A 26,410-nucleotide genomic window follows, 5' to 3' on the forward strand; every position below is an offset into this window, starting at 1 on the left:
GGAGATTATCAGTGGTCTTGTATGTCTTCCATTTCCTAATAATTGCTCCCACAGTTGATTTCTTCAAACCAAGCTGCTTACCTATTGCAGATTCAGTCTTCCCAGCCTGGTGCAGGTCTACAATTTTGTTTCTGGTGTCCTTTGACAGCTCTTTGGTCTTGGCCATAGTGGAGTTTGGAGTGTGACTTTTTGAGGTTGTGGACAGGTGTCTTTTATACTGATAACAAGTTCAAACAGGTGCCATTAATACAGGTAACGAGTGGAGGACAGAGGAGCCTCTTAAAGAAGAAGTTACAGGTCTGTGAGAACCAGAAATCTTGCTTGTTTGTAGGTGACCAAATACTTATTTTCCACCATAATTTGCAAATAAATTCATAAAAAATCCTACAATGTGATTTTCTGGATTTTTTTTCTCAATTTGTCTGTCATAGTTGACGTGTACCTATGATGAAAATTACAGGCCTCTCTCATCTTTTTAAGTGGGAGAACTTGCACAATTGGTGGCTGACTAAATACTTTTTTCCCCCACTGTATTTCATTGCATGAGTTATTTGCACATGCCCCTGCAAGCTCATTCTATAACACCTGAAAAACACTAGCCTGTAACCCTGTAACTAAATATCAAATTGGCTGTGACTGTTCAGTGTGGAAAATGAGCTGACGAAGCAGAGAGATATTATGTTAATCCTGTATTCATTATGATTGCCCCAAAAAACGAGTCGGGTGCGTCCCAAATGGCACCCTATCCTTATAGTGCAGTACTTTGACCAGGACCCAATGGGCTCTGGTCAAAAGTAGTGCACTATGTAGTGAATAGGGTGCCATTTGGGAAACAGACCTAGTGAGAGAGAAGAGACTGTATTTTGCCTGTCAGACAGTGGGGCTGTACAGAGTGAGTGAGTGGATTTATGAGACTGAGATTGCACAACAGGCTCAATTGAATGGTTCTGAACTGAAGCCTGCTTTTCCTGCTGCATGCTGACACTTACCATATTTCACCCTGAATAATTGAATGCTCTTCATCTTTATTGCCCCTCTGCACTTCTCCATTGCATCATTGTTCATTGTCGTTTATAAAAGAGAGTGTGTTCACCACGACAAGTAAAAGGATCATGTTGTGATGTGTCCCAGTTTGATATCAAGTCTGTTTGTGCAGTTCATTGTCTGTGTTCTTTTTCTATTATCCTCTTGTGCTTGTTCAGGAAATTGCAATGGGTTCCCCTACCCATTCATGTAGGCCAACATCTTTACATGAGAAGGAGGTAAGAGAAAACATTGGCAGCAGCATAAAGTGCAGTGATGCTAAACTCCCACCTTGTTGTTTCCTGTAGCTGCATGTACTAATGTCTCTCACACAATACAATGCACAAAACTGCCTAGGCTATATCTATCATTTATTCGTATTTTTCAAATAGACTAGAGAATTGAGTTATTAAGATGACCAAGAATAAAACGTTTTTTCAGTGTTTATGTTCCTGTGCTTCTTTTATTCAATAAACCACTAGAAAGGCAATACATTTTGAAGACATGTTTCCTTTGGGCTACACAATATTATTTGTCATGAAATAAATGGTTATTGTTGACCATTTTAACCTTGATAACAAATCCATAAAACTTAATCTAAACGTGATATAATCTAATTTCTCATCACAGAGCCCATAAACCTGGATAATAACGAATCTGTGCTGTGCTTTTCAATTGATAAATGATTGAACACTGCCACCTGCTGGTCAAATGGCCACATTGAACGGGCTTTTATTTTGAAGTGAGAAAGTATAGAAGCCGAAAATATTGTTTACTTTGTGAGGAAGTGGAGGGTGAGCGCTAAACTAGCTATTTTATTTAATCTTGTAACGAAATCGATAGTTTTAAAAATATAAAAGTAGCTAGCCTATTAAAATGAGCTGGATGATATGTTTACAACTAGCTGTCTAGCTACGTCAGTACAGGGCTAAATTACAGAGGCCGGCCTTAGCTACGCTAACTTGTTATGTTAGCTAGCTACAGTAGCTAACTAAATTAGGTAGCTAGAGTAATGTCAACAATCTAGCTAGAGCAATGTCAACAATGCTGTTTAGTCAGTCGATTTTGTATAATTGGATGATACCAAATATTTTATTTGGTATTTTGGCGACAACGTTATCATTAGCATTTGAAATGGTCACTCATCAAGCCAAGTTGATTTTGGCTGGCCCAAAGGAGAAACTCCAGGGTTAGCTAATAATAGCTAGGTGGCAGTCAAGTCTCTGTAAATATGGGTTATTAGGCTGACAAATATAATACTGTAATTCCATGGCATTCATACATTCCATAAGGTCCAACTAACACATTGAATCACATGACCATAACCGTATAGACTGTCAATAGCAGGGCAACAGTTGTCATCTGACTCACAGCCCAGAGGTTGATCCACATACCTGCACTTGTGTTCTTTGACAGACTCTTTGTTGTTTAAGATCAAACAGAAGATCACAGGATGGATTCTAGTGGGAAACCCTCCACAGCCCAATTCCTGCTATTAGCCACCAGCTCAGCACTGACTGCAGTCTTCTACTCTGTGTACAGGAGGAGGACAACAACAGTAGCAAGATTAAAGGTAATCACACAGGCTTGCCTCATCTATCTTTCTTATCTACCTTATCTCTTTAAAACTGTTAGTAGCATGCATTTGAGGTTTTTGATTGTTGTTCAATATCATTAATGTTTTGCAGGGAGCCAAGAAAGTGTCTATTGATCAGGATATGAAGAACATCCTGACAGAATTACCAGGAAAATGTGTCCCGTATGCTGTGATTGAAGGTGTTGTGAGATCTGTGAAAGAAACCTTGAACAGCCAGTTTGTGGACAACTGCAAAGGGGTCATCGAGAGGTTAACTCTAAAGGAGAAGAAGATGGTGTGGAATCGCACCACTCATCTCTGGTAAGTGCTAAAGTACACTGAAGTGCTATGATATTATGTTGCACCCTCTCTTACTGATGGCTGTTAGGCGGATTAATTTTTTGTGTGTGGAGACACTTTCACACACTGACGATGGCCTAGTAATGGCTAACTTTTGTTCTGCTCGTGCTACCTCTAGAATGAAATAATAAATATGAAAGCATTTCAAAGAACATTATGAAAACAAACAAACTTGATGATAAAAAGTTATGCTCTGTACTGCATCTTTTTGTGGATACACATCTCTGTAGGTATCTCTAATATTTTGTACCTGTCAGGAACGAGAGTGAAAAGGTCATCCACCAGCGCACGAACACGGTGCCCTTTGACCTGGTGTCCCACGACGAGGCTGTGACAGCCACCATCCGGGTCATCCGTCCCCTGGAATCCTCGGAGCTGGACCTGGAGACCACCTATGAGAACTTTCACCCCACCGCCCAGTCCCTGACCAACGTCATCGGCCACTTCATCAGCGGGGAGCGCCCTAAAGGTGTGGTCCGGTATGGTCCTAATTGGTCCTGTGTGGCTTAGTTGGTAGAGCATGGTCCTTGCAACACCAGGGTTGTGGGTTCAATTCCCACTTGGGCCACCCATACAGGGAAAGATGTCACTCACTACTGAGTGATTACTCACTAAACCAGGAAAATAAATACCATGATTTTGGGCATTTTCAATAAATGTAATCCATAGAATGGTCCTTGGGAAGAAGGATTGTTGACATGTTTTTGACATTTGTATCTAAAAGCATAATTGAGAAATAATTAATCAAAGCAAAGTTAGCATATTTATGCCATTTTGGACTCAGGCCTCCTTCAAGACTCCATAATGTTTAATCTGTAGGTGCTACAAAGCAGAAATGTGTGTCATATGAAGCTTTACTGCTTGCTCTGCAATATGAGTAGTATCTTGATTTCAGTATATTGAAAATATACCATTTTTGATTAGGCAAATGTTTCAATATATTGATGAACATAACACTGTACGGGCATATCAAAGTTCCAGAGTGGAATCTCTGCAACTTTTAGAGTAATGATCAGTGGTGTAGTGGAGGCTATACACACTTTATTTTTGTGGGCATCGTGTATACTCACTTATTCATCCGCACGATGCGTATCAAACTAGTGTAGTGGAGGTATCAATTAATAAGCTGATGGAACAGATCACAATGTTGAACTTAAAATGTTGATAAACTTTTATTTGTTATATTTTAAGCGCAACAATGTGCACACTGCAGTAGGCCTACGCATAAATGTTCCAAAATGTAATTTGCATGAAAACAAGGCGTACCGCACATGTGAGTGGTTTCATGGACAGAGATTAAAATATCTGTTAGAAATTTAGAAAGAGGGGAGATCTAAAGATGCAACAACTATCATGGGTTTCTAATATGACTAGGATAATGCCTTTGGCTGCTAGACAATGAAAGAAAGTTGATTTGAAAACCAATAGAACAGTAGAGTGCATATGAGGAAGTCTTTATAAAGAGTTGCCTCCACATTTCTATGGTGGGATTCTGGCTGTAGGCTACTTTGAAGCAAAGTAAGACATGCCTCATAATATGAAGTAAAACGTACAGGTTTCAAACAGTTAAGGAACAGGAAAAATATAGCAATGCTAATGATAGGCCTAACCGCCTTCTGGTAGATGGAAAGGCTTTCCCAAAAACCTTCTCGGTGGCGAAGGTGCATAAAGATGGCGGCCCCCATGTACTTAACACAAACACCTAATTTGCTAGTTCGCTGAATTGTACAGTGCTCTCCGTTACTCTTTTTTGTATTGGCATTAGCACAGTATACATGACCCCAATTTTAGCTCCAAGATGGCGGCAATTTGAAAAAATGAAAAAGTAGAACCATGTCGCACGCCGTATTGTAATAAGTCTGTGGATAGTGCTCAAACTAAGATGTCATATCTTAGTTCCTCCATCTTTATCCACCTTCGCCATTAAATGTTAACTAGCTACAAAGTAGCCTATGCCTTCCTAGCAGAATGATATCATGATTCTTTGCATCAATCCAGAGGCCAACTCCATCTCATGTGCGCTACAGAAACACCAAACAACACTCAAAAATCTAAATTTCTTAGATTTTTCCCAGACCTCAAAAGTGGTCTCCTGATGTGGTTTAAGTATTGTTGTGGACTTAGAACATCCAATTTTGTTGTTTTTCTATTTAAAAAGTGTGACTTTGAGAGCGTAAACCTGAAGAAAACAAATCAGGAACCTGTGAATTTCTGACTCTTTTGACAGTCTAATTTATCTATTTCAATGCAGTGCCTTCAGAAAGTATTCACACCCCTTAACTTTATCCACATTTTGTTGTGTTACAGCCTGAATTTAAAATGGATTAAATTGAGATTTTTTGTCACTGGCCTACAGGCAATACCCCATAATGTCTAAGTGGAATTATGTATTTCGAAATGTTTACAAAAAAGTTTAAAATGAAAAGCTTGAGTCAATAAGTATTCAACACCTTTGTTATGGCAAGCCTAAATCATTTCAGGAGTAAACATTTGCTTAACAACTCACATAAGTTGCACGGACTCACTCTGTGTGCAATAATAGTGTTTAACATTATTATATTATTTTTGAATGACTGCCTTATCTCTGTACCCCACACATACAATTATCTGTAAGGTCCCTCAGTCGAGCAGTGAATTTCAAACACAGATTCAACCACAAAGACCAGGGAGGTTTTCCAATGCTTCGCAAAGGGCGCCTATTGGTAGATGGGTAAAAATATAAAAAGCAGACATTTGAGCATGGTGAAGTTATACACTTTGGATGGTGTATCAATACACCCAGTCACTACAAAGATACAGGCGTCCTTCCTAACTCAGTTGCCAGAGAGGAAGGAAACAGCTCAGGGATTTCACCATGAAGCCAATCGTGACTTTAAAACAGTTACAGAGTTTAATGGTTGTAATATGAGAACTGAGGACGGATAAAGAACATTGTAGTTACTCCATAATACTAACCTAATTGACAGAGTGAAAAGAAGGAACTAAAGTAATACTGCAAAAAATATGGCAAAGCAATTAACTTTTTGTCCTGAGGACAATAACTTAAAACACAAGGCCAAATCTACACTGGAGTTGTTTACCAGTTTTCTGAGTGGCCAAGTTACCGTTTTGAAAATCTATTGCAAGACCTGAAAATAGTTGTCTAGCAATGATCAACAACCAATTTGACAGAGCTTGAAGAATTTTGAAAAGAATAATGGGCAAATGTTGCACAATCCAGGTGTGGAAAGAGCTTAGACTTACCTAGAACGTATTGACTCAGGGGTGTGAATACTTATGTCAATTAGATATTTCTGTATCATTTTCAATACATAACACAACAATTTCTAAAAACATGTTTTCACTCTGTCATTATGGGGTATTGTGTGTAGATGGGTGAGAAAAAAATCGATTTAATCTATTTTGAATAAGTCAAGGGGTATGAATACTTTCTGAAGATACTAGTAGGCCTACTATTAGCCTACTTGCACAGTACAGTTTGGGTTGGCCTGACTGTGAAAGACCAATAAGGGATTTATTATTTTAGATAATTCAGAGTGTATGTCACTGTTTGTCATAACTTTTGAACAGGGTGCCTTTCCTTCGCCGGGCGGGCCGGTTGGGATTTTTTTTGCCAAATTGGAGTATTCCCACTTCTCCAGGCACCACTACACCACTGGTTATGATCCAATTTGCAAGCGTTACCGAATGTCAAAATATATTCAAAATGGTTGCCCTCTGCTGGTGATTTGTAGGATGTGCAATGTTACAAGTAAGTAAAAGGAGGTCTGTGATTGGTTACATTGCCTACAATGCCAATTTCTCATTATAAAATGGGCCATAACTTTTAAACTAGCAGAGATCCCTGGGTAAGGCCAAAATCTCATAAATATGCCAACTTTGTTAAATTATTTCTCAATTATGCTTTTAGATACAAATGTCATATGTCAACAATCCTTCCTCCAAAGGACCATTCTATGGATTACATTTTGTGAAAATCCCTAAATTCATGGTCTTTTTTGCCCTGGTTTCGTGAGGAATCACTCAGTCATTTGATTACCGTAATACACTTTGTGATTGATTGAATTTTATTGATTGTTTGATTGGATAAAAGTGTCTCCTAAATGGTATATATTATTATTATCGAAGGGATCCATGAGACGGAGGAGATGTTGCGTCTAGGGGAGAGTGTGACCGGGGTCGGGGAGCTGGTGCTGGACAACAACCTGGTGAAGCTCCAGCCTCCCAAGCAGGACCTGAGGTACTTCCTCAGCCGACTGGACTTTGATTCCCTGGTGGAGAAGCAGCAGAGCAGCGTCAGGTTCTGGAGGGTCCTGACCATGGTGTTTGGTGTGGTTGCTTCCACAACGCTCCTCTTCATCCTGTGGAAGCATTGGGCTTACCATAGACAGAGGAGGAAGGAGAAGAACGTCCTGGAGGAGTTCAAGGAGCAGCAGAGGGAGAGGATGAGGGAGCTGAATGTAGAAGAGGCCAGTGTTTCCCCTAGTGCCTGTACAGTGTGTCTGAGCCGGGAGCGCTCCTGTGTGTTCCTGGAGTGTGGGCATGTCTGTGCCTGTGACCGGTGCTACCAGGCTCTGCCAGAGCCAAAGAAGTGTCCTATCTGCAGGGCGACGATAGAGAGGGTAGTGCCTCTTTATAACAGCTAATGGTCAATGCCATGGGGATGGCCATTGTAAATGGACTAATCTAATGTCATTGAAAAAAGGATTGTGTAGGCTTATCTTTTTCTGTTTTCTTTGCTTTCATAACGTTTCATTGAAAGATCAAGCTGACTTGTAATTCTGTCATTACACAAATGTTGATTTGAGTTATATCAGTTGAGGAAAACATGTAATATCCAGTGTCCTTTTTCCATAGAGAGTTTTAGAATCAACTCAGAAGTAGAATGTTTTCACCTCAATGTTTCTCCAAAGCACACCAAAGCCATTTTGAATAAATAAAGACACACAAAACAAATATATCCTCAACCTATTTTACAAATCTGTAGGCCCTATACTATCCACACACATGTATGTAAAAAAAGTATGGCTGCCAGGAGAGGGTGATGTCTGCCCTACATAAGTTTTCAACAGGGATGAAAGAGTACATATTTTATGATTTATATAAACCATTGCATTTGATCTAAGCAGAAAAGGTACATAAATCATGTGCAAAATAAAGGTATGTGCAAATTAAAAACATTTGATAAAGGATCAAGTTTTGTTTTAAGTGACTGAATCAGTTATTAATCATAAAAGAAGGAGCAGTATACAATGGCATTAACAATTTATTCATGAAGTGTTGACTGCTATGTGATGCCCATTGAACCGAGAAAGTAAAAAATAAATACATCAGGAGCCTCAGTCGGTGACGTATCTTTCTTCTGCCACTTCTGCTAGGGATTGTTTTGCATGGCTCTCCTGCACTATTTGCATTTCTTTCTTCATCAGATTTTTATTCTGTAAACGACTGTATTCCATCGATAAATTACCAATTTATTCGTAAAGAGGACGGAACATTTTGGATAAAATATGTTTTATGCAAGCGATATCATAGGCTACAGTATAATTGTAAGTTGATTATAAAATCAGCTTTTATTGTGAAGACATGTCGGAAGTATTGCCTTACAACGATAAAAAAAATACCAACAACTTCTACTGTAGCCTATTTAACAGACTAAAATACCACCTAAACTCGGACAGATTGGGAGAAGTAAAAGAGGTGAGAGACTATTGTCAACCATAGGACTTCTCTAAATAATAATTACAATAGATACAATAAACACTTTTGAAAATAGGATATAGGCCTAGTGTGTGTGTTTGTTCAAAAATACAGAGTTGGCCTCATTTAAAAATGTGTTCATATTTTCTGTGGCATTACTGGACACAGCATGTATAAATGAACTTTCCCATGAACAGATATAAGCGGAGATGAAATCCACCATCTAGTTTATGCTTGCTTGCATCCTGACTCAGAATCTGACAGAAGGCTAGTAAATGCAAAGCATATGGGATAATATGAGTGGAGGGAAAACAGATCCGAAACTCGCTCTTAATATTTTTACTCAATCTGAGCCTTTTGCTACAGTACTGTTCAGTCTTGCAAAGTTTCAATACTTTTGTGCACAATGTTTAAAGCCGTGTCAATGTGTTTTTCACCTGTAATATCATAGTTGAATAACTTTTTGGATACCCTTTTTGTAGGGTGACCACATTTAAAATACCCAAATGCGGGACAACATAACGATTTCGCCGGACATTCGCGGGACAGTGTAGCTTGCCTACATGAATAAAAACATTTGGCAGCACCCCACAGATATTGAATATTATTATAGAATATGCATAAAATTGCAACGTTTGCCTATTGTCTCAAGAACATTTTCTATTTTTAATACCCTCAAATACCAAATTTGGCATACCTAATTTCAAAATAGGCCATGGCATCATCGCTGTCAATCGCGAATGATAATTCTTCACGTTTTGCCAGTGAAATAAATGTTCAAACTGCGTCTGCATGCCAATCATTTGATCTCCATCAGATTCGTGGGATTATGCATTTAGATCATCTTGAATTACTGTTTCGTGAGCCAATTAGAGCAGATAGTGTTAACAAACTATATAGCCTTCCAATATTTGGTTTCAATCAAAACACAAACTTTACGAAACGAGCACTATTGTGGCGGAACCACGCTCGGATGTGCTCTGGCAGTACTACACCCCGTGCAATTCGCTGCACCGAACGAGCAATTGAAGCGTAGCCAACTATTTTGCATTGCGCAACATTTGGTGATGCAGAAACTAGAGACCACGTGTGGCTGTTTCTGGAAATATTTGGCAAATAAAACAATTATGTTTTGTCTCAGGGGATGTACAACAGTTAGGATGGGATACTTTAAAAGGGGGATTGAGTGAAGTAGCAGCAATAATGTTGAATGCGCAACTAATGAGCATTGAGAGCCTCACAAATTTGACGAAATTACTTTAGCCTATATCTTTCAGTCTAATATGGCTATTTACTTACTTTTGTAGCTCTTCATCAGAAGCATGCTTTTGTAAGTATACTGAACAAAAATATAAACGCAACAGGCAACTATTTCAAAGTTACAGTTCATACAAAGAAATCCGTCAATTGAAATAAAATCATTAGGCCCTAATCTATGGATTTCACATGACTGGGCAGGGGTGCAGCCATGGGTGGTCCTGGGAGGGCATAGACACACCCACTTGGCAGCCAGGCCCACCCACTGGGGAGCCAGGCCCAGCCAATCAGAATGAGTTTTTCCCCACAAAGGGGCTTTATTACAGACAGAAATACTCCTCAGCACATGTTCTGCGGTTGAGAGGCCAGATGGAAGTACTGCCAAAATCTCTAAAACAACATTGGAGGCAGTTTATGGTAGAGAAAGGAACATTCAATTCTCTGGCAACAGCTCTGGTGGACATTCCTGCAGTTGGCATGCCAATTGCATGCTCCCTCAAAACTTGAGACAGCTGTGGCATTGTGTTGTGTAACAAAACTGTACATTTTAGAGTGGCCTTTTATTGTCCCCAGCACAAGGTGCACCTGTGTAATGATCATGCTGTTTAATCAGCTTCTTGATATGCCACACATGTCAGGTAGATGGATTATCTTGGCAAAGGAGAAATGCTCACTAACAGGGATGTAAACAAATTTGTGCACAAAATTTGAGAGAAATAAGATGTTTGTGCGTATGAAAAAAATCTGGGATTTTTTATTTTTGCTCATGAAACATGGGACCAACACTTTACATGTTGCGTTTATATTTTTGTTCAGTGTAGTTAGGAGGCCTAACTGTCCTCCAAGTTCAGCTGGAATGTACAGCCCAAAAAAAGGACTTGAGAAATAAGATTGGTTGATGATAGGCCTATGACATTGGCCTACTTCTCATCTTGCGCTGCGCATAATATCAGATATCAACAATGATTGGAGAAGTGTTTAACATCACCAGTTGGTTTAGACTACCACATCCTTATGATGTACACCACCGTTCAAACGTTTGGGGTCACTTAGAAATGTTCTTGTTTTCCATGAAAACATACAGTTGAAGTCGGAAGTTTACATACACTTAGGTTGGAGTCATTAAAACTCGTTTCTCAACCACTCCACACATTTCTTGTTAACAAACTATAGTTTTGGCAAGTCAGTTAGGACATCTACTTTGTGCATAACACAAGTAATGTTTCCAACAATTGTTTACAGACAGATTATTTCACTTATAATTCACTGTATCACAATTCCAGTGGGTCAAAAGTTTATATACACTAAGTTGACTGTGCCTTTAAACAGCTTGGAAAATTCCAGAAAATTATGTAATGGCTTTAGAAGCTTCTGACAGGCTAATTGACATAATTTGAGTCAATTGGAGGTGTATCTGTGGATGTATTTCAAGGTCTACCTTCAAACTCAGTGCCTCTTTGCTTGACATCATGGGAAAATCAAAAGAAATCAGCCAAGACCTCAGAAGAAAAATTGTAGACCTCCACAAGTCTGGTTCATCCTTGGGAGCAATTTCCAAACACCTGAAGGTACCACGTTCATCTGTACAAACAATATTACGCAAGTATAAACACCATGGGACCACGCAGCCGTCATACCGCTCAGGAAGGAGATTAACGTACTTTGGTGCGAAAAGTGCAAATCAATCCCAGAACAACAGCAAAGGACCTTGTGAAGAGGAAAAAGGGGGGCCTTGCAAGCCGAAGAACACCATCCCAACCGTGAAGCACGGGGGTGGCAGCATCATGCTGTGGGGGTGCTTTTCTGCAGGAGGGACTGGTGCACTTCACAAATAGATGGCATCATGAGGAAGGAAAATTATGTGGATACAGTGGGGGAAAAAAGTATTTAGTCAGCCACCAATTGTGCAAGTTCTCCCACTTAAAAAGATGAGAGAGGCCTGTAATTTTCATCATAGGTCCACGTCAACTATGACAGACAAATTGAGATTTTTTTCTCCAGAAAATCACATTGTAGGATTTTTAATGAATTTATTTGCAAATTATGGTGGAAAATAAGTATTTGGTCACCTACAAACAAGCAAGATTTCTGGCTCTCACAGACCTCTAACTTCTTCTTTAAGAGGCTCCTCTGTCCTCCACTCGTTACCTTTATTAATGGCACCTGTTTGAACTTGTTATCAGTATAAAAGACACCTGTCCACAACCTCAAACAGTCACACTCCAAACTCCACTATGGCCAAGACCAAAGAGCTGTCAAAGGACACCAGAAACAAAATTGTAGACCTGCACCAGGCTGGGAAGACTGATCTGCAATAGGTAAGCAGCTTGGTTTGAAGAAATCAACTGTGGGAGCAATTATTAGGAAATGGAAGACATACAAGACCACTGATAATGTCCCTCGATCTGGGGCTCCACGCAAGATCTCACCCCGTGGGGTCAAAATGATCACAAGAACGGTGAGCAAAAATCCCAGAACCACACGGGGGGACCTAGTGAATGACCTGCAGAGAGCTGGGACCAAAGTAACAAAGCCTACCATCAGTAACACACTACGCCGCCAGGGACTCAAATCCTGCAGTGCCAGACGTGTCCCCCTGCTTAAGCCAGTACATGTCCAGGCCCGTCTGAAGTTTGCTAGAGTGCATTTGGATGATCCAGAAGAGGATTGGGAGAATGTCATATGGTCAGATGAAACCAAAATAGAACTTTTTGGTAAAAACTCAACTCGTCGTGTTTGGAGGACAAAGAATGCTGAGTTGCATCCAAAGAACACCATACCTACTGTGAAGCATGGGGGTGGAAACATCATGCTTTGGGGCTGTTTTTCTGCAAAGGGACCAGGACGACTGATCCATGTAAAGGAAAGAATGAATGGGGCCATGTATCGTGAGATTTTGAGTGAAAACCTCCTTCCATCAGCAAGGGCATTGAAGATGAAACGTGGCTGGGTCTTTCAGCATGACAATGATCCCAAACACACCGCCCGGGCAACGAAGGAGTGGCTTCGTAAGAAGCATTTCAAGGTCCTGGAGTGGCCTAGCCAACCCCATAGAAAATCTTTGGAGGGAGTTGAAAGTCCGTGTTGCCCAGCGACAGCTCCAAAACATCACTGCTCTAGAGGAGATCTGCATGGAGGAATGGGCCAAAATACCAGCAACAGTGTGTGAAAACCTTGTGAAGACTTACAGAAAACGTTTGACCTGTGTCATTGCCAACAAAGGGTATATAACAAAGTATTGAGAAACTTTTGTTATTGACAAAATACTTATTTTCCACCATAATTTGCAAATAAATTCATTAAAAATCCTACAATGTGATTTTCTGGATTTTTTTTCTCATTTTGTCTGTCATAGTTGACGTGTACCTATGATGAAAATTACAGGCCTCTCTCATCTTTTTAAGTGGGAGAACTTGCACAATTGGTGGCTGACTAAATACTTTTTTCCCCCACTGTATATTGAAGCAACAGCTTGGTTGTAAATGGGTCTACCAAATGGACAATGACCCCAAGCATACTTCCAAAGTTGTGGCAAAATGTCTTAAGGACAACAAAGTCAAGGTATTGGAGTGGCCATCACAAAGCCCTGACCTCAAGCCTATAGAACATTTGTGGGCAGAACTGAAAAAGCGTGTGTGAGCAAGGAGGCCTACAAACCTGACTCAGTTACACCAGCTCTGTCAGCAGGAATGGGCCAAAATTCACCCAATTTATTGTGGGAAGCTTGTGGAAGGCTACCCGAAACGTTTGACCCAAGTTAAACAATTTAAAGGCAATGCTACCAAATACTAATTGAATGTATGTAAACTTCTGACCAACTGGGAATGTGATGAAAGAAATAAAAGCTGAAATAAATCACTCTCTACTATTTTTCTGACATTTCACATTCTTAAAATAAAGTGGTGATCCTAACTGACCTAAGACAGGGAATTTTTACTAGGATTAAATGTCAGGAATTGTGAAAGAATGAGTATAAATGTATTTGGCTAAGGTGTATGTAAACTTCCGACTTAAACTGTACATTAAATGAGTTTGAATAGGAAATATAGCAACATGCACAGGAAATGTAGTCATTGACAATGTTAGAAATAATGATTTTTAATTGAAATAATAATTGTGTCCTTGAAACTTTGCTTTCATCAAAGAATCCTCCATTTGCAGCAATTACAGCCTTGCAGGCCTTTGGCATTCTAATTTGTTGAGGTAATCCCAATGCTTCCTGAAGCACCTCTCACAAGTTGGATTGGCTTGATGGGCACCTCTTACGTACCATACGGTCAAGCTGCTACCACAACAGCTCAATAGGGTTGAGATCCGGTGACTGTGCTGGCCACTCCATTATAGACAGAATACCAGCTGACTGCTTCTTCCCTAAATAGTTCTTGCATAGTTTGGAGCTGTGCTTTGGGTCATTGTCCTGTTGTAGGAGGAAATTGGCTCCAATCAAGCGCCGTCCACTGGGTATGGCATGGCTTGCAAAATGGAGTGATAGCCTTACTTCTTCAAGATCCCTTTTTCCCTGTACAAATCTCCCACTTTACCACCACCAAAGCACCGCCAGACCATCACATTGCCTCCACCATACTTGACAGATAGCATCAAGCACTCCTCCAGCATCTTTTCATTTGGTCTGCGTCTCAAAAATGTTCTTCTTTGTGATCCGAACGCCTCAAACTTCGATTCGTCTGTCCATAACACTTTTTTCCAATCTTCCTCTGTCCAGTGTCTGTGTTCTTTTGCCCATCTTAATCTTTTATTTTTATTGGCCAGTCTGAGATATGGCTTTTTCTTTGCAACTCTGCCTAGAAGGTCAGCATCCCGGAGTCGCCTCTTCACTGTTGACGTTGAGACTGGTGTTTTGCGAGTACTATTTAATGAAGCTGCCAGTTGAGGACCTGTGAGGTGTCTGTTTCTCAAACTAGACACTCTAATGTATTTGTCCTCTTGCTCAGTTGTGCACCGGGGCCTCCCACTCCTCTTTCTATTCTGGTTAGAGCCAGTTTGCTCTGTTCTATGAAGGGAGTAGTACACAGCGTTGTACGAGATCTTCAGTTTCTTGGCAATTTCTTGCATGGAATAGCCTTCTTTTCTCAGAACAAGAATAAACTGACGAGTTTCAGAAGAAAGTTATTTGTTTCTGGCCATTTTGAGCCTGTAATCGAACCCACAATTGCTGATACTCAACTAGTCTCAAGAAGGCCAGTTTTATTGCTTCTTTAATCAGCACAACAGTTTTCAGCTGTGCTAACATAATTGCAAAAGGGTTTTCTAATGATCAATTAGCCTTTTAAAATGATCAACTTGGATTAGCAAACACAACGTGCCATTGGAACACAGGACTGATGGTTGCTGATAATGGGCCTCTGTACGCCTATGTAGATATTCCATTAGAAATCAGCCATATCCAGCTACAAAAGCCATTTACAACATTAACAATGTCTAAACTGTATTTCTGATCAATTTGATGTTATTTTAATGGACAAAAAATTGCATTTCCTTAGAAAACAAGGACATTTCTAAGTGACCCCAAACTTTTGAAAGGTAGTGTATACATTTTCATAAGCGCAATGTGACTGCAAGAGACAGGTTAGAATGTCTGACTGAAATACGGGACAAATCAACCTTTCTTTATAAATTGGTGGTGTTTGAATTTGTTGATAAAATGCAGGACATGATTGTTTGGTTGGGACAAATGGACAAAATGCAACACTGTCCCGCACAATCTGGAACATGTGGTCACCATACCTTTTTGCAGTGATGAAAAACTGAACCAGTTGTTTTTTACAGAATGACAATTGAAGGAATACCTTTTTTATTAATCATGCACTTTTTGTTGCTAGTTGTACGTATGCCATTGCTCTAAACTGCCTGGTCATTCTAATGTGAAAAGCTTATTTTTGTATCAGGCAGCTACCTATGAAACAACAAACAACTAGAATGATTCCTGTTTTTGTGATTGTAACAGTCAACACATTTTATAGTACTGTGCTGTCCTTGGGTCACAACGGGTCACAACTGTGCCAAATATCTCAGATGATGCCAGCACATCAATTTATTCTCAGTGATACACTACATGACCAAAAGTATGTGGACAGCTGCTTGTCGAACGTCTCATTCCAAAATCATGGGCATTAATATGGAGTTGGTCCCCCTTTGCTGCTATAACAGCCTCCACTCTTCTGGGAAGGCTTTCCACTAGATGTTGGAACATTGCTGCGGGGACTTGCTTCCATTCAGCCACAAGAGCATTAGTGAGGTCAGGCACTGATGTTGGGCGATTAGGCCTGGCTCGCAATCAGCGTTCCAATTCATCCCGATGGGGTTGAGGTCAGGGCTCTGTGCAGGCCAGTCAAGTTCTTCCACACCGATCTCAACAAACCATTTCTGTATGGACCTCGCTTTGTGCACTGGGGCTTTGTCATGCTGAAACAGGAAAGGGCCTACCCCAAACTGTGTGTGGCTGAAATAGCCGAATCCACTAATTTGAAGAGGTGTCCACATACTTTTGTCTGTTTACATTTTAGTCATTTAGCAGATGCTCTTATCCAGAGCGACTTACAGTAGTGAGTTCATACATTTTCATTTTTTTTGTTTTTATACTGGTCCCCCGTGGGAATCGACCCACAACCCTGGCGTTGTAAGCGTCATGCTCTACCAACTGAGCCACACGGGATCATATAGCTCAGCTGGTCCTCTGTAGCTCAGCTGGTAGAGCACGGCGCTTGTAACACCAAGGTAGTGGGTTTGATCCCCGGGACCACCCATACACAAAAATGTATGCACGCATGACTAAGTCGCTTTGGATAAAAGCGTCTGCTAAATGGCATATTATTATTATATACAGTGGGGAGAACAAGTCCCCGATTTTACACAGATACACTGCCGATTTTGCAGGTTTTCCTACTTACAAAGCATGTAGAGGTCTGTAATTTTTATCATAGGTACACTTCAACATCATTTTCTGGAATTTTCCAAGCTGTTTAAAGGCACAGTCAACTTAGTGTATGTAAACTTCTGACCCACTGGAATTGTGATACAGTGAATTATAAGTGAAATAATCTGTCTGTAAGCAATTGTTGGAAAAATTACTTGTGTCATGCACAAAGTAGATGTCCTAACCGACTTGCCAAAACTATAGTTGGTTAACAAGACATTTGTGGAGTGGTTGAAAAACGAGTTTTAATGACTCCAATCTAAGTGTATGTAAACTTCCGACTTCAACTGTATGTACAGTGGGGAGAACAAGTATTTGATACACTGCCGATTTTGCAGGTTTTCCTACTTACAAAGCATGTAGGGGTCTGTAATTTTTTATCATAGGTACACTTCAACTGTGAGAGACGGAATCTAAAACAAAAATCCAGAAAATCACATTGTGTGATTTTTAAGTAATTAATTTGCATTTTATTGCATGACATAAGTATTTGATACATCAGAAAAGCAGAACTTAATATTTGGTACAGAAACCTTTGTTTGCAATTACAGAGATCATACGTTTCCTGTAGGTTTTGACCAGGTTTGCACACACTGCAGCAGGGATTTTGGCCCACTCCTCCATACAGACCTTCTACAGATCCTTCAGGTTTCGGGGCTGTCGCTGGGCAATACGGACTTTCAGCTCCCTCCAAAGATTTTCTATTGGGTTCAGGTCTGGAGACTGGCTAGGCCACTCCAGAACCTTGAGATGCTTCTTACGGAGCCACTCCTTAGTTGCCCTGGCTAGGCCACTCCAGGACCTTGAGATGCTTCTTACGGAGCCACTCCTTAGTTGCCCTGGCTGTGTGTTTCGGGTCGTTGTCATGCTGGAAGACCCAGCCACAACCCATCTTCAATGCTCTTACTGAGGGAAGGAGGTTGTTGGCCAAGATCTCGCGATACAAGGCCCCATCCATCCTCCCCTCAATACGGTGCAGTCGTCCTGTCCCCTTTGCAGAAAAGCATCCCCAAAGAATGATGTTTCCACCTCCATGCTTAACGGTTGGGATGGTGTTCTTGGGTTTGTACTCATCCTTCTTCTTCCTCCAAACACGGCGAGTGGAGGTTAGACCAAAAAGCTCTAATTTTGTCTCATCAGACCACATGACCTTCTCCCATTCCTCCTCTGGATCATCCAGATGGTCATTGGCAAACTTCAGACGGGCCTGGACATGCGCTGGCTTGAGCAGGGGGACCTTGCGTGCGCTGCAGGATTTTAATCCATGACGGTCATAGTGTGTTACTAATGGTTTTCTTTGAGACTGTGGTCCCAGCTCTCTTCATGTCATTGACCAGGTCCTGCCGTGTAGTTCTGGGCTGATCCCTCACCTTCCTCATGATCATTGATGCCCCACGAGGTGAGATCTTGCATGGAGCCCCAGACCGAGGGTGATTGACCGTCATCTTGAACTTCTTCAATTTTCTAATAATTGCGCCAACAGTTGTTGCCTTCTCACCAAGCTGCTTGCCTATTGTCCTGTAGCTCATCCCAGCCTTGTGCAGGTCTACAATTTTATCCCTGATGTCCTTACACAGCTCTCTGGTCTTGGCCATTGTGGAGAGGTTGGAGTCTGTTTGATTGAGTGTGTGGACAGGTGTCTTTTATACAGGTAACGAGTTCAAACAGGTGCAGTTAATACAGGTAATGAGTGGAGAACAGGAGGGCTTCTTAAAGAAAAACTAACAGGTCTGTGAGAGCCGGAATTCTTACTGGTTGGTAGGTGATCAAATACTTATGTCATGCAATAAAATGCAAATTAATTACTTAAAAATCATACAATGTGATTTTCTGGATTTTTGTTTTAGATTCCGTCTCTTACAGTTGAAGTGTACCTATGATAAAAAATTACAGACCTCTACATGCATTGTAAGTAGGAAAACCTGCAAAATCGGCAGTGTATCAAATACTTGTTCTCCCCACTGTACATACAGTTGAAGTCGGAAGTTTACATACACTTAGATTGGAGTCATTAAAACTCGTTTTTCAACCACTCCACAAATGTCTTGTTAACCAACTATAGTTTTGGCAAGTCGGTTAGGACATCTACTTTGTGCATGACTGTCACGATCGTCGGATATAGAGGACCAAGGCGCAGCGTGGAAGGTGAACATACTTATTTATTAAATGATACACGAACAAAACAACAAATCGATACGTGACGTCCACAGGTGCAAACCACAAACCAACACGGAACAAGATCCCACAAACACTGTGGGAAAACCACCTGACTAAATATGGTTCCCAATCAGAGACAACCAGCAACAGCTGATACTCGTTGCACTGATTGAGAACCACTCTGGCCAACATAGATATACAAAAACTAGACTAGACACAACGAGCACAAAACATAAACTCTACACACCCTGGCTCAACTTAAAAGAGTCCCTAGAGCCAGGGCGTGACAATGACACAAGTAATTTTTCCAACAATTGCTTACAGACAGATTATTTCACTTATAATTCACTGTATCACAATTCCAGTGGGTCAGAAGTTTACATACACTAAGTTGACTGTGCCTTTAAACAGCTTGGAAAATTCCAGAAAATGATGTTATAGCTTTAGAAGCTTCTGATAGGCTAATTGACATAATTTGAGTCAATCGGAGGTGTACCTGTGGATGTATTTCAAGGCCTACCTTCAAACTCAGTGTCTCTTTGCTTGACATCATGAGAAAATCAAAAGAAATCAGCCAAGACCTCAGAAAAAAAATTGTAGACCTCCACAAGTCTGGTTCATCCTTGGGAGCAATTTCCAAACGCCTGAAGGTACCACGTTCATCTGTACAAATAATAGTATGCAAGTATAATCACCATGGGACCATGCAGCCGTCAAACCGCTCAGGAAGGAGACGCGTTCTGTCTCCTAGAGATGAACGTACTTTGGTGCGAAAAGTGCAAATCAATCCCATAACAACAGCAAAGGACTTGTGAAGATGCTGGAGGAAACAGGTACAAAAGTATCTATATCCACAGTAAAATGAGTCCTATATCGACATAACCTGAAAGGCCGCTCAGCAAGGAAGAAGCCACTTCTCCAAAACCGCCATAAAAAAGATAGACTATGGTTTGCAACTGCACATGGGGACAAATATCGTACTTTTTGGAGAAATGTCCTCTGGTCTGATGAAACAAATATAGAACTGTTTGGCCATAATGACCATCGCTATGTTTGGAGGAAAAAGGGGGATGCTTGCAAGCTGAAGAACACCATCCCAACCGTGAAGCACGGGGGTGGCAGCATCATGCAGTGGGGGTGCTTTGCTGCAGGAGGGACTGGTGCATTTCACAAAATAGATGGCATCATGAGGAAGGAAATGTATGTGGATATATTGAAGCAACATCTCAAGACATCAGTCAGGAAGTTAAAGCTTGGTCGCAAATGGGTCTTCCAAATGGACAATGACCACAAGCAGACTTCCAAAGTTGTGGCAAAATGGCTTAAGGACAACAAAGTCAAGGTATTGGAGTGGCCATCACAAAGCCCTGACCTCAATCCTATAGAAGATTTGTGGGCAGAACTGAAAAAGCGTGTGCGAGCAAGGAGGCCTACAAACATGACTCAGTTACACCAGCTCTGTCAGGAGGAATGGGCCAAAATTCACCCAACTTATTGTGGGAAGCTTGTGGAAGGCTACCCAAAACGTTTGACCCAAGTTAAACAGTTTAAAGGCAATGCAACCAAATACTAATTGAGTGTATGTAAACTTCTGGGAATGTGATGAAATAAATAAAAGCTGAAAAAAATCATTCTCTCTACTATTATTCTGACATTTCACATTCTTAAAATAAAGTGGTGATCCTAACTGACCTAAGAGATGGAATTCTTACTAGGATTAAATGTCAGGCATTGTGAAAAACTGAGTTTAAATGTATTTGGCTAAGGTGTATGTAAACTTCCGACTTCAACTGAAATAATCTGTCTTTAAACAATTGTTGGAAAAATTACTTGTGTCATGCACAAAGTAGATGTCCTAACCGAATTGCCAAAACTATTGTTTGTTAACAAGACATTTGTGGAGTGGTTGAAAAACGAGTTTTAATGACTCCAACCTAAGTGTATGTAAAGTTCCAACTTCAACTGTGTATGGAAAATGCTTCAGAGGAGCTAGAAGATACAATACATATATACACTACCATTCAAAAGTTTGGACACACCTACTCATTCAAGGGTTTTTCTTTATTTTTACTATTTTCTACATTGTAGAATAATAGTGAAGACATCCAAACTATGAAATAACACATATGGAATCATGTAGTAACCAAAAAAGTTTTAAACAAATCAGAATATATGTTATATTTGAGATTATTCAAATAGCCACTCTTTGTCTTGCTTTGCACACTCTTGGCATTCTCTCAACCAGCTTCATGAGTTAGTCACCTGGAATGCATTTCAATCAAGTTAATTTGTGGAATTTCTTTCCCTCTTAATGCGTTTGAGCCAATCAGTTGTGTTGTGACAATGTAGGGGGGTATACAGAAGATAGCCCTATTTGGTAAAAGACCAAGTCCATATTATGGCAAGAAAAGCTCAAATAAGCAAAGAGAAATGACAGTCCATCATTACTTTAAGACATGGTTGACATAATGGAGGATCAGATATCCCTGCTGCTTAGTGACTGTCTTCAGGACAGTAGTAGGTCAGTGGCTGTCCTATTAGGTGCCATGTAACTGTAAGCAATCCTGGGTTTCATTTATTCAAGGGCCTAGCGATAGTTATTGCAGTTTTCACAGGCAAAGGGCAGATGCAGTACAGTTCTCTATCAGAGCTATAGAGCACCATTAACCTCATCATGTGGTACAGCTTGTTGACCTTTTCAATGGTAACAGTATGCCCGGTTCAAATAGGAGGACTGGGGTGTGAATTTTCAAACTTTATGGAATATGCAATGTTCCTATACATCAGTTGTTTTTTAAAGGGATAAACTGGTTTTCTATGTCAGCAAGAAAAGTTATGCCCACGCATACTATAGATGAATTCGATGCTAAATGCTTTTGGGCACATTAACGATCAGTTGACATTTCCTTTATCAGTGTAATGTGTTATTATCACAGCTACTTCTTGTAGATTTGAGAGATTTGTTGTGTAATATAATAGTCCACTATATCATAACAGATTACACACACACTGAGCAACACACACACACACACTGAGCAAACACAAGTAATTACGGGCTCTAGCGCCACAGTCCAAAGAGACGCCACATGGTGCAGATCTATAAAAATAAATCCTACCTAGTCTCAACATTGCAGAAACAACTGCACTGGGAGAAGGAGCTTGAGGCTTCGAGCAGTTGCCAAGGCAACTGTCCTGGTGCTGGCAGTCTGTGTGGTGTGTGTTTTGTGTTGTGTTATCCCAGCTCACAGTTGTCATACCAAGAGTGCCGCCATGTGTTATCACAGTTTCCTGGGGAATTCGCTGAACCCCAGGGTGTCTAACATGATGATTCCTATCACATTTTAATGATATCAGCAGGAGTTAGACACTTCAAGTAAGCCAACAACCAGACAGTGTAAGGCAAAAGTCTCACTCAGTGTAATGCATGGTGTGGACCGTTTTCCAACAGTATTGATCACTAAGGCTGCATTTACACAGGCAGCCCAATTCTGATCTTTTGCCCAATTATTGGCAAAAGATCTGTTTTGATTGGTCAATTAGTGGCAAAAGCTCAAAATTGGGCTGGCTGTGTAAACACAGCCCAATTGCCTCATTGCACTGTCATATGTCTCAATTGTTTTTCTGTAATTGTAACCTGAGAAACAAGCTTCCAGAGAAATGAGTCTACATCCTATAATGTTGGTAAATTGCTCCTCTGCAGAGATAAATAATTCAGCAGATCTTTTCATAAGCAACATGTACCTTCAGTATGAAACAGGGACTGTGAGTTTCTCTATTCTCATCTACTTACAAAGCCTCTGTAACACAAAAACCTCAAGTCCTTCTGATTATTAATGCACAGTTAGTATGGGCATGTTTGAAACTGAGGTGTTGTTTTGATTAGGCGTTGTGTGTTTTTGTTCCTCAATCACTTCAGTTAAAGATAATCTTTCAAAATTAGATGTTGACTCCCTTCAGTTGTGGTCTATTCCTTGGGGAGCCCAAGTCATTCCACAAATGTGTTCTATTCCAACACTAGCACACCTGATTCAAGTAGTCAACAGAACTAATCATCAAGCCCTTGATTAATTGAATCAGGTGTACAGTGCTGGAATAACAAATACGTCCATGACATGATACTGGGTTAAAATACATGTAATGGATTATGTGTGCCGGGTTGAATTACTGTAATATATGGTCGAGTAGCTCATATCAGGCTCTGCTGTATCTAGCTGAATATCATTGATGTACACCTTACATCCAGACCATGATTTCAGATGATCTATCTGTTTTGGCTGGCATTTCCTACTGGCCAAACAGAGCTATAGAGACAAACACACTGAGCACTGACAATGCCGATGTTGTTTGTCTTATGAAAACAAATGAAGTGTAAAATGTATTCATGGAAGAGACCAGTCCACCTGCCTACATAAGATTATACAAATCAGCCATGAGGATAATTATAAATATAATTGATTCATTATATATGAAAATGGTTCTGCTTGTATCAACCTAGTGATAATTTATAATATTGCCCCTCCTATAGCAGTAAGGATAGACACTATCCTAATAGGAGTTATATCCATTGTCAGTAAATATGCCCTTAATTCAAAGCTAAAGCAACCATATACAATCATTGTAGATAAGAATCAGGATACTAATCATAGCTGGTCATTTCCGATTGTAGCCTATACCATAACAATACTAGTACTTATACCAGTCTCTCTACTATATTTCTACCTGCCCAGATTACACAGTGATCTCAGCTCCTATTTTCTCTCTCTCTCTCTCTCTCTCTCTCTCTCTCTCTCTCTCTCTCTCTCTCTCTCTCTCTCTCTCTCTCTCTCTCTCTCTCTCTCTCTCTCTCTCTCTCTCTCTCTCTCTCTCTCTCTCTCTCTCTCTCTCTCTCTCTCTCTCTCTCTCTCTCTCTCTCTCTCTCTCTCTCTCGAGACCTGGGCCTCACCTGTGAGCTAATTGGATTCACTGGTGTGTAATTACTCTCCATCTCTCTCTGTCAGACCGATAGGGCAATATAATAGTAGCTTTGAAAGGCTACAACGATTACTGGAGCAGTAGTGGATATTCAGGTGAATCTTTTGTTTTGTAAGAATCTTTCATTCCATAGTAGTGAGAGAAACACAGAAGGGTGTTTCTGAATTAAACAAAACGTGTTTATTAAAAGATAAGGTTGGTATAGGTTCAACACTAGGCCACACTGAGAAGGAAAACATAATAGGAGCAATGTTGGTAATTATACAGTAGGTCTTCAAGAAGGAGACTGCTGAACCAGTGAAGCTGCCCAAGTAGCTGTGATGTGTATTTTTAGGTCATTATAAAATGATTACCAGTGAGAAGAGGGCCATTAGGTTCCTCTTGCTTGATTACCTGAGAATAGTCTGGGGTCCTCAGAGAGTACCGCTGTCAGTGAAAACATCATCTGATGTCACAGCACCCCGAGTGCTGTGAACAAAAATGGTCTCAGGGTAGCTATAATGGACATATGTTGTAAATGGCTTGTTTGGTTGTAGGATAGTGCAAATAGACTCAGGGTCAGCCAGGGCAAAGAAAAACACAGTACACAATTCATTTTCACATTTTAATACTGTTTCAATACTGTTTCTAGCTCCTAGCCAACTTTACTTGACTGTACATTACAAATATAGCTCTGTTCAGTGCCCTCTTTTGCCCTCTTTTGTTCATTGAAAAGAGGTGCAACATACACAATATTCAAAGAAGATATTCTTGAGGTCTGTCATTCCAAGTTCCAAACTATTTGTATGCCAGTTAGTTGTTGTTTTTTACCACTGAGGCACTTCTGTTCTGACTATTCAATGCAAGGGCAGATATTGACAGCCCTCAAACAAACATTACAATCAGAAATGCACATTGGACCATTTGACATAGTATGTGGACACCCCAAAAGTATGTGGATACCCCTTATAATTAGTGGATTCGGCTATTTCAGCCACACCTGTTGGTGACAGGTGTATAAAATCGAACACACAGCCCGTACTGAAGAGCTCAGTGACTTTCAACGTGGATGCCACCTTTCCAAAAAGACAGTTAGTCATATTTCTGCCCTGCTAGAGCTGCCCCGATCAACTGTAAGTGCTGTTATTGTGAAGTGGAAACATCTAGGAGCAACAACGTCTCAGCCATGAAGTGGTAGGCCACACAAGCTCAAAGAACAGAACCACCGAGTGCTGAAGCGCATAACAATTGTCTGTCCTCAGTTGCAACACTCACTACCGTGTTCCAAACTGCCTCTGGAAGCAACGTCAGCACAATAACTGTTCGTCAGGAGCTTCATGAAATGGGTTTCCATGGCCGACCAGCCGCACACAAGCCTAAGAACACCATGCGCAATGCCAAGCGTCAGCTGGAGTGGTGTAAAGCTCGTCACCATTGGACTCTGGAGCAGTGGAAACGCGTTCTCTGGAGTGCTGAATCACATTTCACCATCTGGCAGTCATACGGACGAATCTGGGTTTGGCGGATGCCAGGAGAACGCTACCTGCCCCAATGCATAGTGCCAACTGTAAAGTTTGGTGGAGGAGGAATAATGGTCTGGGGCTGTTACAGCATACAATGACATTCTAGATAATTCTGTGCTTCCAACTTTGTGGCTAGAAGCTACACTATATATACAGAACTACGTGGACACCCCTTCAAATTAGTGGATTCGGCTATTTCAGCCACACACAGTTTGGGAAAGGCCCTTTCCTGTTTCAGCAGGACAATGCCCCTGTGTACAAAGCGAGGTCCATACAGAAATGGTTAGTTGAGATCGGTGTGGAAGAACTTGACTGGCCTGCACAGAGCCCTGATCTCAACCCCATCGAACACCTTTGGGATGAATTGGAACGCCGACTGCGAGCCAGGCATAATCGCCCAACATCAGTGCCCGACCTCACTAATGATCTTGTGGCTGAATGGAAGCAAGTCCCCGCAACAATGTTCCAACATCTTGTGAAAAGCCTTCCCAGAAGAGTGGAGGCTGTTATAGCAGGGACCAACTCCATATTAAATGCCCATGATATTGGAATGAGATGTTCGACAAGCAGGTGTCAATATACCTTTGGCCATGTAGTGTATGCATACTACAATTCTTCTCATTGTGCAAAATGTATCTTCCAGACATAGGGTCTATACTACTGTTGGCTATTGTCATTCTGTGTAACACAATTAGAGCAGTAACTTGGAACAGCATTGTGTAAACCTTTATCCATGTAAAAACTGTTATGCTATTTATTTTTGTCAAAGTCAAGAATGGTTTAAATTAATTTATTGCACCACAAAATAAATGTACAAGCCACACATTACATTCTGAAACAAAGTAGTTTTACATTTGTTCACTTCCTAATCTAACATCCTAATTTGAATATCATTCAAAATGGTTTTAAAAATGTCATACTAGGAAAAGG

General features: G+C 40.6%; 1 protein-coding gene across 2 annotated transcripts; it reads left to right on the plus strand.

Annotated features, from left to right (window-relative positions):
• The first annotated feature begins 1,740 nt into the window (after positions 1–1,740).
• Positions 1,741–8,149, plus strand: LOC311149588 (mitochondrial ubiquitin ligase activator of NFKB 1-like). 2 transcript variants are annotated; one of them, XM_084186761.1, is made up of 5 exons: positions 1,741–1,817; positions 2,457–2,596; positions 2,712–2,920; positions 3,217–3,428; positions 7,088–8,149. In XM_084186761.1, the coding sequence occupies exons 2-5, from the start codon at positions 2,477–2,479 to the stop codon at positions 7,603–7,605; spliced, it is 1,059 nt and encodes a 352-aa protein (XP_084042887.1). In that variant the 5' UTR covers positions 1,741–1,817; positions 2,457–2,476; the 3' UTR covers positions 7,606–8,149. The 2 variants fall into 2 exon arrangements, with proteins under 2 accessions (XP_084042887.1, XP_084042888.1); XM_084186762.1 differs by having other exon boundaries at positions 2,466–2,596.
• The last annotated feature ends 18,261 nt before the right edge of the window (positions 8,150–26,410 follow it).

Source organism: Coregonus lavaretus (genome assembly GCF_964263955.1).
Source record: "Coregonus lavaretus genome assembly, chromosome: 22".
NCBI classification, from domain to species: Eukaryota; Metazoa; Chordata; class Actinopteri; order Salmoniformes; family Salmonidae; genus Coregonus; species Coregonus lavaretus.

Coding starts and splice junctions, on each gene's coding strand:
- LOC311149588 (XM_084186761.1), top strand. CDS start 2,477: ATGGATTCTAGTGGGAAACCCTCCACAGCCCAATTCCTGCTATTAGCC. Junction 2,597..2,711: donor CAACAGTAGCAAGATTAAAG/GTAATCACACAG, acceptor AATGTTTTGCAG/GGAGCCAAGAAAGTGTCTAT. Junction 2,921..3,216: donor AATCGCACCACTCATCTCTG/GTAAGTGCTAAA, acceptor TGTACCTGTCAG/GAACGAGAGTGAAAAGGTCA.